General features: G+C 40.1%; 1 protein-coding gene across 3 annotated transcripts in view; it reads left to right on the top strand.

Moving 5' to 3' along the window:
* Positions 1-3559: 3559 nt before the first annotated feature.
* Positions 3560-12857, top strand: part of ak4 (adenylate kinase 4) — a 15479-nt gene continuing 6181 nt past the window's right edge. Inside the window, exons 1-3 of one of the 3 annotated variants that reach the window (XM_050054746.1) lie at positions 3560-3987; positions 8319-8438; positions 11529-11701. In XM_050054746.1, the coding sequence (XP_049910703.1) occupies positions 8330-8438; positions 11529-11701 (282 nt within the window). In that variant the 5' untranslated portion in view covers positions 3560-3987; positions 8319-8329. The other 2 variants (XM_050054749.1, XM_050054745.1) reach the window with 2 other exon arrangements.

Raw genomic sequence — 12857 nt, 5'->3', positions numbered from 1 at the left:
ATTAGCCATAAAATTAAGAACTTATCTTGAGTATCTCCATTTTATGCAACTGTAAACTTCTTCTCCAAACGCCCAGAATATGATGAAATGCTGTAGAAAATAAACTACCAAAAGCTATATACAGTAGTTAAAACTAGTACAACCTTAATGCGCAATGAACACATGAATGCAGCAGTAATAATAATCCAGAAATATAGTATGTAATAGTAGAACACTGACAGGGATCATGAATGTGAAACCAACCTTAGTGTCAAACTCAATATATCAAACATCATACTGAAGTAACAGTAAGTAAAATACTTTTTTGAAATGGGGGGTTTAGATTAAGGAAAGTCTCCAAGGAAAGGCTGTAACGTCCTCCTAAGTGAGTAGAACAAGACATTAGGACAGAGGGTAGCAAACTTGGTGGCATGTAACTAAGTACATTTAGTCAAGTACTACGTTAAAATACAAATTTGACGTACTTGTACTTTCCTTGAGCATTTCCATTCCAAATTTCTGTTTCTACTCCACAACATCTCCTGTGCAAATATTGTGCTGTTTGTCAGGCTGACACCTTTATTTACTTTTCAGATTACAATTTTGCATAGCTTTTCTGTCCTGTAAAAACCATGTAGCTTCCCTTTTTTTTAGTCATAAACTGAAGGATGAAGTGTTTCTTTATGGGTTGAGAAAATTCTCTGACATGTTGAGTTAAATATAAACTATTAAAAAAAACTTGGATGAGCTGGAAAATGCATCAGCACAAAGGTGAAAACAGGGCTGTTTTTAGGAGCTCATGAAATGGTGACTTTTTGGAGATATGTGGTTCTCATAGGTCAGCGAAACAAAGGATCTTATAAAATACAATGAACTGCTATAGATTAAACTACTCAACAGTATATAAAGTAATTAGTATCAATTAATGTTTAACATAAAAAGCAACATACACAATAATGCAACATTAATATTAACTCAAAAACTAAATAATATTTGCATAGCTTGGGAAGCTTACTTAAGCAAATTAAGTAAGCTTTTGAATGTAGCACTTTGTACTTTTACCTGGAAAGCAGTATTTGTGTTGTATTGCTATTTTTACATAAGGACCGGATCTGAATACTTCTTCCAGTTGCACACACCTTTTGAACCCTGTAACAGGGAAGGTTATCTTTTATCTCTGCCACTCTGTGGGTCATAAAATGTAGGAAGTTCCTTCCGGGTCTTTGTTTGAGCTATTTTGTGGTTTATGTTTTCCAACCCTGACAACACGTTCTCATCATTCCTGTTTGTAATGACACGGCATGGGGCCCATCTCTTGGAAATTTGCATAACTGTCCTTTTGGAAGTGGTTGTTTACTGGAAACTGCCTGAGAGCATTCCAGTGGCGAGACATTCCCATTATCTTAAGTGTGTTAAGGTATACCACGCTTCATGTCTTGCATCATGAGATTATCTTGCATGTTATGTGATATATCAGTCTCTGCTTTTAAAGAGACATCTTGAACAGGAGGAAATCAAGAACATAGGTGAATAATTGAAGGAAGTGAGTGAAATATGTGACAGATTCTCTCTTTACAAGACTAGGAGTCAGCACATGCTTTGGTGATGTCATCACAAAACAAATAATGGAGTTTCCCCAGTGACTGCAGATTAATGGCACACTATAGTGACTGACTACTAAATTTCTATACATAATTTTAATCGATATGTATACAGTATTGTAATAAATGACTGTGAATGTGGAAAGAAAAGTTTACTTCTTTATGTATGTTTAGGGAAAACTTAACTTTAAGACAACCTAGAATACAAACATTTATTAAATGGTTTAAAACACACTATTATGCATTTTTACGCAGCTATAAGGGCATCATAAGTGTTTATTAATGTGCAGTATTTGTCAGCAATTATAACCTATGTAGACATATTTTGCATTACTACAACTATTCATATACCAGCCTCCAGAACAATTATATTTGCTTGCACCTACATAAAAATGTGTTAAAAAAACATTTATTAAATGTTTTATACTGCTTATAAGTGCTAAATAGAGGGACTCAGAGTAAGGTGTGGTATTTTTTCTCTCACATTAGTCTTCAATGTACAATTAGTGGGCACTTCAGCTCCAAATTACATCAGTGCAGCTGTTATCAGTTGCAAGGTCCACTGGTTTATTATTCCAGCAGGTTAGGGAATATACAGAGACCTGTGTAAATAAAAGGAAAACTTTCTTCCTGCAACAAGGGAACAAGGATATGAAGGTTTCTGTAAAACAAACAAAGAATTACATAAATAAAAAGGGCGGTTCAGTTAAGTGAGGGACTTCCCATGCCTCATCCCAGTGAGCACTTATCGCCTCGCATTAACGGAAGTGTGACAGAAATCCCCCGTGATCATGGCTGACAGTGGCAGACAGTCTTGGATGTTCCCCAGAACAGTACTTGAGTATATTATCATCAGATTTAATGAGTTGAATTGCCTGATCTCATTTAGACAATACCTCTTTCAATAATTGCAAACCTCACTTCATTTTAATGTTTTATTAAAAAAATAAGCTTTACCACAAGGTATCTAGATATCAGTAAATGAGTCAGAAAAACACATGTGAATCAAGGCGAGTTGAGCAGATTGAGGTTAGACTGAGACAAAAACAAAATATGTATCATGACTCTTTGGGGATTTCCACGGTAGATACAGTGCGTACCCTTTGAGTGATTGTAAGGACAGGTGCAGTGACCTGTGGTTTATCAGACATGACTCAAACAGTCGTGTATTATTCAAAGCAGGGTTCTGAAAAATATGATTCATTTCAGCAAGGTGACATCACCAGCACAGTACAAGTGTGTTTTGATCTGTTATATATTGATATCACATCTTGAACGTTACGTAAGACTGTCTAACACAACAATGACTTGGCATTTTATACCAAATTTAAGACTTTAGCAATGAATGATGTGAATTATACATGGTTGTCTTGGATTATGTTCAACTGCTCTGCTTTTTTTGGGGGAACAAATCTTATTCATGAAGTAATGGAAGCTCAAATATGAGCTTCTTTTTTGTGTAATGAAAACTGGATTCAGCCAGATCTTTTGGCTATGCTAAATTTTACATCAGTCACAATAAGTGGGCACTTCATTTGTTTTAACGACTTTGCAATGAACATATTCATTATTGAGGTTTCAGGAACAGACAACACAGGTGCATCAATAAAAGATCTTTAGCTCCCTCTGTTGACAACAATGTGGAGCAACCTATCAGACTACCTCACAGTTCAGCTTGTGGACCAGTGCTCCCAGTCAGCATAGATCCTAATTCTTAATAGTTATGTTGCAATGCAAGGTTCATCAGCATTAGAGCAGTCAGGAAGCGAATGTGGGCAGTTTTCATTGTCAAGTTTGCATGATGTAGCTCATTGGCAATGCTACAGAGAGCTGTGACAACGTATTCAATATGATCTTAAAGCTGGACCCATGGAGACTTCAGTCAGTCAACTGTTGTGTGGCTGTAACCTTCAGTATTTAAGACACACTGAATTTCCAAAAGCAAAGATAAATAAAAGAACGTACACACTTGATTAAAAGAGATGTCACTTTATTTTTTTATAGTCAAGCATAAGTATAAGCAGTGAAGATAACACTAACTTACAGGTTTTGAGTTTATCATTTTGCACACAATGTACTGATTAAAAAGGGGAAACAATTATGTAAATAACATGTTTTGGATATCCCATTAAAGTTTTCTAAATCAACATACCACATTATTTTTTTGTAGACATACTCACACTTGTTCACCCTCTCTGCCGTCGTCTGACTCATCGGCCGAACGTGCTTTGACTCTCTGCACTCGTGTCAAGTTGGCAGCCATCCTTCAGTTATCACAGTACTGTACCTTCGATGGGGACAGCATCAGCACTGTGATAACTGAACCAGGGCAGCCTGACAAATCTAGCAGTCCGGGGCTGCGCTGTACTCGTCGTCCGGCCAGGATCCCTGGTCAACAGGTGCAAAGGTAAAGTTTTCTTTTTGTGTGTTTTTTTCCCCAGCATATTCTATGGTATCAAAACAACAAAAGCTGTGTCTCCAGCATTTCATTTGTTACCATATAAATAATTTTCAAGTAACATCCAGTAGCTAATACTGGAACAGATGAATCTACAGAAATAATATGTTCATTTGAATACATTAGTTTGGATTTTTTAAATGTCCTTTAAATGTAAAATTCAATTCTCCACATTTCAAATTTGAGGGGAAATATAAAAAGACTACAAGTAGGAGCAAAGAAAGATACAAAACATAAACTACAGCCTATTTAATTGTTTGATTCAGGGAATATAATAAATAAAACAGTCCGTATGCCACAATGGGCTCATAGACTCCTTATTATCCAGGTTTCCTCTATACTTTATCCTAAGTTTGTGTCAGAAAATTTTAGATTTGGTGAACGTGGCTCATCAGTATGTCTTGGAAGTTAGACTAAGCCAACATACGCAGTTGTTTTTATTTATTTATTTGGGTTTTTAAGGTATGATAGGTGTTGTTATTTGCACAAGCACTGAGGACAGACTCTGCTGTCCATTGCATGATGAAACGTGTACCTGTGAAGGGTGGACAGTTAGTAATACACAAGCACTGACATGCAATCAACAACACTGCTGTTAATAATAGAAGGACTTTTACTTTGAAGCCATGTATTTTGGCATGTTTAGTTAATTTGCAGTCTCTTTCCATTTCTAGTTTTCCATTATTTTGCTTCCTGCTGGTGCACTGAGCTCGTTAATGTTTCATCTCATTAAACAATTACGGGCACAAAGACTTTTTCCCCCCTCAACCTTTTGCCTGCTAGGACTTGGTCGAGACAAACTACTGTATATTATTCATACCAACCACAAGGCCGAGTGACGTCAGACTTGTTATGATTCTCCGCGCAGGCTCCGCCCCCCTCGGCGCGAGCAGCAGCCTCTCGAGCAGTCCGGTGGCGTCTCTGGCCGACGTATCGGCTCCTCCTCCTGCCCGTCAGTCCGCCCTCCGCACTTCATGTAAACAACTCCATTAGCCCCGCTGCTCTGGGCACTGGCCGAAAAAAAATGTCCATGTCAGAAAAAGCAGCGCAACATGTGCAAAATAACTAAACATGGCAGAGGACAGGCGCGTTGTCACTGCTGAGTGCTCCGTGTGTCTCCAACAAGAGACCCAGGACAGAGAGCTCGTCCATGTTGTATAAACCCTCAATGTAAATAAGTGGGGAATGGCTTTAAAGCTACTAACCGATAAGGTAACAGGCAGAGATACAGATATGGCTCCGGGACTAATGATAGAGACCGTGAACAACAGCCAGAAATGCAATGCGCGCTTGTTGCTGTTTCCTCCAAATAAAAGTTATCCAAATCCAAACGACACCGTTCTTTATGGCATTACATAATAACACGCATACCTGTTTTAATAAAGCTAAATATGCTCTTTAAAAAACGACCAAAGGCGAAATGTAAGTGCAATGTTCGTATTGAATATTGTGCAGCCAAACGTTAACGCCCAGCATTGCATACACACCCCTTTTCTGGGCAAAAACAAACAGCATGCTGTCGGATCCAAATATAATCATTAATTCTTATTTACATTCAGTCCGCGTTAAAAACATTGAGCTGACTTACCTGCGATTTGCCCGTTCAATTCCCCGTGTTTACATGAATATTTTTAATGACGCAGCAAGACCACACAGAGCAACGTGATTGTCGCCATTTTTTGTTGTTATTGAATTCTCACTAAGCCATGTGACAATAATGATCGTGAAATTAAAAGCAGGCTTCCGGGGTGCGGAGACGCAAAAGTTGTTTCGCGAGGCTTGAAAAAAGGTTAATCTTCCGAGTTGTTTGTCTGATGGATTAGTCTGGTGACTCCACTGACTGGAGACTGAAGGCTGTGCGCAATATCTGACAGCTCCGGGAGGCTGCCGCCGCCGTATGGCTCGCAACAAGTACTCACTAGATTCCGCCCGTCCGCAAATGCTGCGCGGAATGACAGCGACTCATGTGCTTTTGTGCGCCCGCTGCCAAGCAGTGCCAAAAGCATCAGGAATAACAACCCCACGAGCCGTGATGAAGAATTAAAGCTCTGGATTTTGAGGGGAAATGCTGTCAACAAGTGGCGGAATCCAAGACTAACCCACTTTACTAATTAGTAAGATAATACATGATATCACTAACTCTCATTATCATTTATTTTAATCACAAAACGGAGCCTCAAAATGTAAATGTCACCTTTTAAATAATAAAAAGTTGGTTACTATGCAAGGACAATTACGCATATTGCAAAACAAATGAGCTATCTATATTTCTATGGGGTCAGGTGACATTCAAATGCCTGACACGCCCTTTTCTGGCTTGTAATAAATTAGTGGCATGACAGTTTGTCTCCATGAAATCATCAACAAGCCTCAACTTGAACTGAAGGTGTGGTTACGTGATTGACACATTAAAATAACTTTCTATAAGGCTCCTCAAACAGGCTGCTATAAAACTGTCCTTAACCTTCTGCACAGAAAGGCACTCCTTTACTGTAGTGAACTTTAGATATGTTGCAATGAACTGAAATGGTAATTTTATTTCTATTTTAGATTTGAGTTTTGCTTGTAGATCATGTCCACAGATAGATAGATGGATAGATGTTTTTCCGTCACATCCGTGTGCTTGCAAATTCTAATCAGGAGCCACAGTTCCCCTCTCTTGAGGCAAACTGATGTCTTAAAGTAGCAGACTCCAGTTGTTGTTGTTCATCATCCCTGCTCCATAAAAACTACAGTAACCAGTTTACCCCGCAAAGTTCGTGCGAATCAGTCATCCGCATTTTTTCTGGATGATGTGCGCAGGAAAAATAGGGCGTTGTGGAGACTCCCTCATTCATTCGCAGAGAAAAGTCTCTTTCTAAGGACGTAGACGGGTTGGATCTTAACGAGACGTTAAAGAAGAGGGAAAAAAAATAGGAAAAGGGCGTTTCGGTTTGATCCGAGTCACAGAGCAGGGGAGCGTCAACGTGCGCGTAGATTGGGCTCTGCGTAAAGACCCGCAGACCCTTCTGGAGACACGCTGAAATTTACATTGGCAGGATAAGTTTAGAGGTTCTCCACGCTTTGGAGACGTCCACGATTTGGACTCGCAACTGCTCAGGAGTTTAATTGACCTTCTTCTTTTGCGCACAGAGAGGAAAAAGCAACATTTGCGCATCCTAGACATTTTTCTTTTCAGTTGCAGCTCGTGTTTGGGAAAGACATGGCTAAGTTATTCAGAGCAGCTATCATGGGTCCTCCAGGATCGGGGAAAGGAACGATATCCCAGAGGATTGCGCAAAGCTTTGGCCTGGTATATCTGTCCAGTGGCCACTTCTTACGAGAGAGCATAGCGGCAAACACAGGTAGGATACTGTACATCTGGCTGTGTACTGGAGCTCAACGTCAATACTGGCCGTGTCGACAGGAAGAAGCAGTCTGTAGGAAAGCCTGTGTTGTCTGTGTTGCATGAACCCTCCTCTTATAATATCACAATAATCATCACAATCAATCACAATCAAACATAGCTGAAAGGAGATGCATAATTAAGCAGGATGTGCGCATTTTCGGATACACATTTGTTTTTTAGAGGCTTATTTGACTGCCAACCTTCACATTTCATCCATGCTGCAAAACATGAGACATATGGATGACTGCAAACTTAATTTTTCTTTATTTGATTTCACTCTAGTGCAGAGGCTGAACTTGCAGAGGTGTCTTAAACCACAATGACTCAGTGTTGCTCCAGTTACCCCTACTAGGGTTTTTACATAATCCTCCAAACTTGCACCTTAAACTATTGATTCTCCTTTACACTTCCTCATTATAGCCACTCAGCTGGAATCCATTTATTTCCAAGCATGTGCCAAGCCTATGTGTACTGATACTGAAATTGGAGTTCAGTGCAAAGAGCTTAAGTGAAAAAATGTGTGCAGAGTTTGAACTTGCAGGATAACTTTTCCTTTGTGCTTTGAAAACAAGTTGGTTTTTTTTAAATATAAACCAGTAAGTTCAGTATGTGTTTTTGTTGATGAGTCCTAACTGGCCCCAGATTTTCTGTGTCATTTAAGTTGAGTAAGGAAGGGGAGGTTACAGGCAGCACATAGCAGTGAGAGTTTTAACCATTTAGTATCTGAGATCAGGAAGTTAGATCAACAACATGCTCCCAAGTGATACAACGCATGTGTTTTGTGATTTTTATCAAGGCCTGGATGGATTCAGCACGCTCTGTCCTGTCTTTCAGCTTTAGAAGCAGGAAGCAGACATGCATTGACTGTCTTTACTTGTCTGTTGCGTATCAGAGGCAGGTTTAATGGTGAAGACCTACGTAGACAGAAGCATGCTCGTGCCTGACGACGTGATGACCAGACTGATGCTGCCCAGGCTGCAACAGATGATCGCCCACAGCTGGCTGCTGGACGGTATGAATAACAGAGTGCATGATCTGTGCTTTATTCTACTGATGCATTATGGTACACCAGCTTTGTGTCCATTATCTCGCAGCAGTCTCCATCCTTTGCCATAATCATTTGTGGTGGGGGGGATATTTTCTTCATAATGCAGAGTCATTGCCAGTAATGGGAAGTAACAGCCACCCCTTAAATGTGATTGGCCACCCTAGGTGCCACCCCCAAAATCCCTGGACTGATGTTAGAGGCCATCAGGCAAGCATTTTCTACAACTCTTCCATGCTCAGACAAAGGGCCCCCAAAAGTGCCGTATGCAGTGCGTCCTTTACATGAGTCTGAGGGCCGATTCAAAATGGAAAAATACGCTCGACATTATCCTACATCTGTGGGTAATTAGTGCTGCAGGGTACTGAATCCACTACCAGCGGTTCCGCACATGCTCTCTACTGTTACTCAACCCACAGCAGTCATAGAGGATATCCATCAAAATTTAAATGAAATCAAACTTTTTAAAAATGATTTTTGCCCTTAACATCAAGAGGGTCCATTAAGCTCCCTGCGCTTTTCTAACCTCTACGTTTCACAATGTATTATTTGTTTACACCCAGCCCTGAGTGACCTTTGTTACAACATGAGTAAGTCTGAAAATACAGGTTTGTGTGTGTTGCCTCATGGTTGAGTTCATGTCACTGTTATTTGATAGCACCCGATACATGATCATCCACATTTTTCCCATGCATGCACAAGAGCACAAGTGCAGGTTGGGATTGGCCTCATAAGTGTAAAGGGTTAGGATGTAATAAAATATTTACTGGCCGCAACAGTGGGGCTGGTATTTGTTTTCACCTTGTGAGTCTGTGTGTGTCATCGTGGCAAAATGTTGTCCTGGTGACACCTTTTGGTTCTGAGCACTCAGTCAGGTGTTTTTATGTTGGTCTGTTTTGTCAACACCTAACCGTGCCAGACCCCGTCAAGAAACTTGACAGGTGTGTGGTTGAGATCACAGTGAAGGCCGAGTGTGAAGATGGGTGTGGTCTGAGCAAGGGTTGGAAGTAGGGAAGTGTCCATTGCCTCCGAAATACACTTCACGCCTCTGACCCAGTTTTAATCGCGGATCGCTGTATCCTGATGACATCGCAATATGATCTCTAGCTTTAAACAGTTTTTATTTTCCTTTTTTTTTAGGAAGGTGACATATTTATTTGTAGCCATCAGTAACAGACATTATGAAGTCCTTAGATGACAAACCAAGTGGATCGCTGTGTCTTTTCCAAGTTAAATATTATCCACTATCTCCACTTTAAAAGCCAAACATTGATGAAACAAACTAGTTGGTGCTATTTGTGTTAAAACCTTGAAACATAATCACTAAACAAATACCTCTTTTTAAGAGGAGAAAGCTGCAACCAAATCAAGGTTACACACATGTACACACACACAAACTCCTGCATTTATCTGAGTTCTTCTTGTTTGTTGACTGCGATAAACTAAGATGAACCCCCCCCCTCTCCTGACCAACTAACACTGACACATCTACACGTACACATCCTCTCAAAATAAACAGTCTCTTTCCCTCTTGTAACCTTTGATTGGTGCTTTCCCATCACTAATTTGTGGGCAGCATGATGTTCTTTTAGTTGCTGACTTAACAATGGAACACACAGAGTGATTGCGAGCATAAGGAAGCAATAAACAGAAGACAAGTGCAAATGTATTCATACCAAAGCTTACTGAAACAAAAACAAGAGGGGGAGGAAATAAACCTAATGAACTTACATTTACAGTAAGCCTGCTATGTGAACACCCCCTCTGCTTAAATCCGTATTCAGGGCCTCATCGGGGCTGTGCTGACCTCTAACCTCCTTTTAGAGTATGGCAAGATGAAAAAGAGTTTCAATTCAATCACAATTGTAATATACAAGTGCTAGCAACAGGAATGTAGTTGGTCTGTCAGTCCAGACTGAAATATTTCAACAACTAATGGATGGATCGCCATGTAATTTTGCACACACACTCATGGTCCCCTGAGGATGATTGCTATTGACTTTAGTGACCCCCTGACTTTTCCTTTAACACCGCCATGAGGTGAGATTTTTGTTTTCTAGTGACATATCTCAACAACTATAAGATCGATTGCCGTGAGAGTTGGTACACATATTCATGGTCTCCAGACGATCATTTCTGCTGACCTTGGTGATCCCTCAACTTTGCATCCAGTGCCATCAATCAGGACAAAGTTTTCACTTGTCCAGTACATAAAGATAGATTGCTACAAATGTCATACAGTTATTCATGGTTCCCACTTTGGTGATCATGTGACTTTATCTCTTGTGCAACCTTGTGGTTTTGAGGGAGATGACTCAACAACTATTGGATGTATTACCATGAAATTTGGTAAAGACACTCGCGTTCCCTTCAGGATGAATTGTTATAACTTTGGTGATCCCCTGACTTTTTTTTTTTTTTTTTATCAAGAACCAACATTTCAGTCTGTCCATTAATTTGTTTTTTTGGCCATTTAAAGCTTATAATGTAATTTTATAAGCTGCAGCTGTACTTTGTGCTGAGTGCTAACCAGCAGCTGTCAGCATTATCTGCTAAACATCAGCATGTTAGTATCATTGTGAGCATGCTAGCATGCTAATGACTCAAGTGCGACTGTGCCTCAGTACAGCCTCACAGAGCTGCTGGCGTGGCTGTAGACACAAGGCTCTCTTGTCTTGTCACTACTGCTGGTGGTTCATCCAGGTCATGTAACTGAGAGCATTGTTTTCCAGTAAGTTCATTCACATGTACATAATGTTGTTATTATGTCACAGCTTTAGACTATCTCACTGGAGAACTGGAAACAGCTTGAATCTGAGATTACTTGCTGTCAGCTACTGCTATTAGCAAACACTGAAACAGGAAATAAACTGTGAAATGGCCTATTATTAATGTACAGTTTTCTTCCTGATGTTATTGACTCACAATGATAATCATAACTTGATAAATGCACATACTTTGCAGTCCAAAAGGCCATTCATTTATGTGTAACACAAACAAACATGAACACAAACCATGCCTCTGACATTCCTGCTTCTCCCTCTGCTCTCTGTTTAGGTTTCCCCCGGACTCTGTCACAGGCCCAAGCCCTGAACAACATTTGTCAGATGGACCTGGTCATCAGCCTCAACATCCCCTACGAGACTCTGAGGGAGAGACTGAGCGACCGCTGGATCCACCCAGCCAGTGGGCGAGTCTACAACATGGGCTTCAACCCACCTCGAGTGAAGGTCTCAAAAGTCTAGAAGTAGTGGCAGAGTTACAGCGCTTGCAATATTTTACACGGCATTTAGAATTTTTTGTGGCAGTTTATCGATTTTCTGAAGGACAAGTTTGTCCTTTCAGTTGCTTCCCCACAAGATTTGTGTCAGTGTCTCTCGAATCTGGTAGAAATGTAATGTCTGGCCTCGGCACGGTGGAAGCTTGTCAGAATGAGAGATTGGAACCAGATGAAGGACACTCCCTTTATTCACTACCCCACCATCCTGCACAACAGCAACACTTCTGCTGTTTGTTATTTCACTTTACAAGGTTGTTGCCACACCAATGCAGTTTGATCATTTGATATTATTATCTTTCTTAACTTTAATCTGTAGAAATAATCTTTATTCATTCAAAGAAAAAGTTTGTAAGTTGCCTCACAGACATAAGACGTGATAAAATGGGTCTCATGCAGCAACAATTCTAAAATTCCTCTTAATTTTCTCTTAATTTTCTGTTTCAAAGAAATAATAAGAGAAGTCAACTCCAAATACACCAATTAGCATAGGTAATGCCACCTAAACACTATATAAGGAAAGATGTGCCTTGTGCAGAAACTCTGGCACATGCCCAAGAAATGGAGAGATGCCACCAAAACAAAGGCTGTAAGAACATGAAAACTTCTTTAGTAGGAAAATCGACATATTGCTGAATAAACTTAAAAAAAAGTAAAGAGTGTCAGTACTGGTGTTACAGGGAAATCAACAGCCCAGCAATGGCAAAACATTTGTAATGATGTAAATGCCATGTCAGCAGCAGTGGTAGAGGAAGTAGTCCGATGCTTTAGTTTAGTAAAAGTATCAATAACACACTGTAGAAATACAGTACTATAAAAAAATGTTGTTTGGAGAATGTTACTCAAGCAAAAGTATGTAAATACAACAGGGAAAATGCATTAAGTATTCAAAGTACTTAAAGGATAACTTAGGTATTTTTCAACCTGGGCTCTATTTCCCCATGTCTATGTGTGCGTATGATTCATAGGTACAACTCGTTCTAAAATTGGTTCAGTATTGAGGGAGGCGGATGCAGCCGGCAGCCGCGAAACGAGCTAAAACGGTAACGGGGGCAAATGCGTCCCGTATAAGTTTGCGCATTAAAAGTGCTTTTTTTCGCCACTGACCG

The sequence above is a fragment of the Epinephelus moara genome, chromosome 10 (genome assembly GCF_006386435.1).
Source record: "Epinephelus moara isolate mb chromosome 10, YSFRI_EMoa_1.0, whole genome shotgun sequence".
In the NCBI taxonomy this organism is placed as follows: Eukaryota; Metazoa; Chordata; class Actinopteri; order Perciformes; family Serranidae; genus Epinephelus; species Epinephelus moara.
The sequence above is the reverse complement of the archived record's forward strand: the minus strand, read 5'-3'. Positions and strand labels throughout refer to the sequence as shown.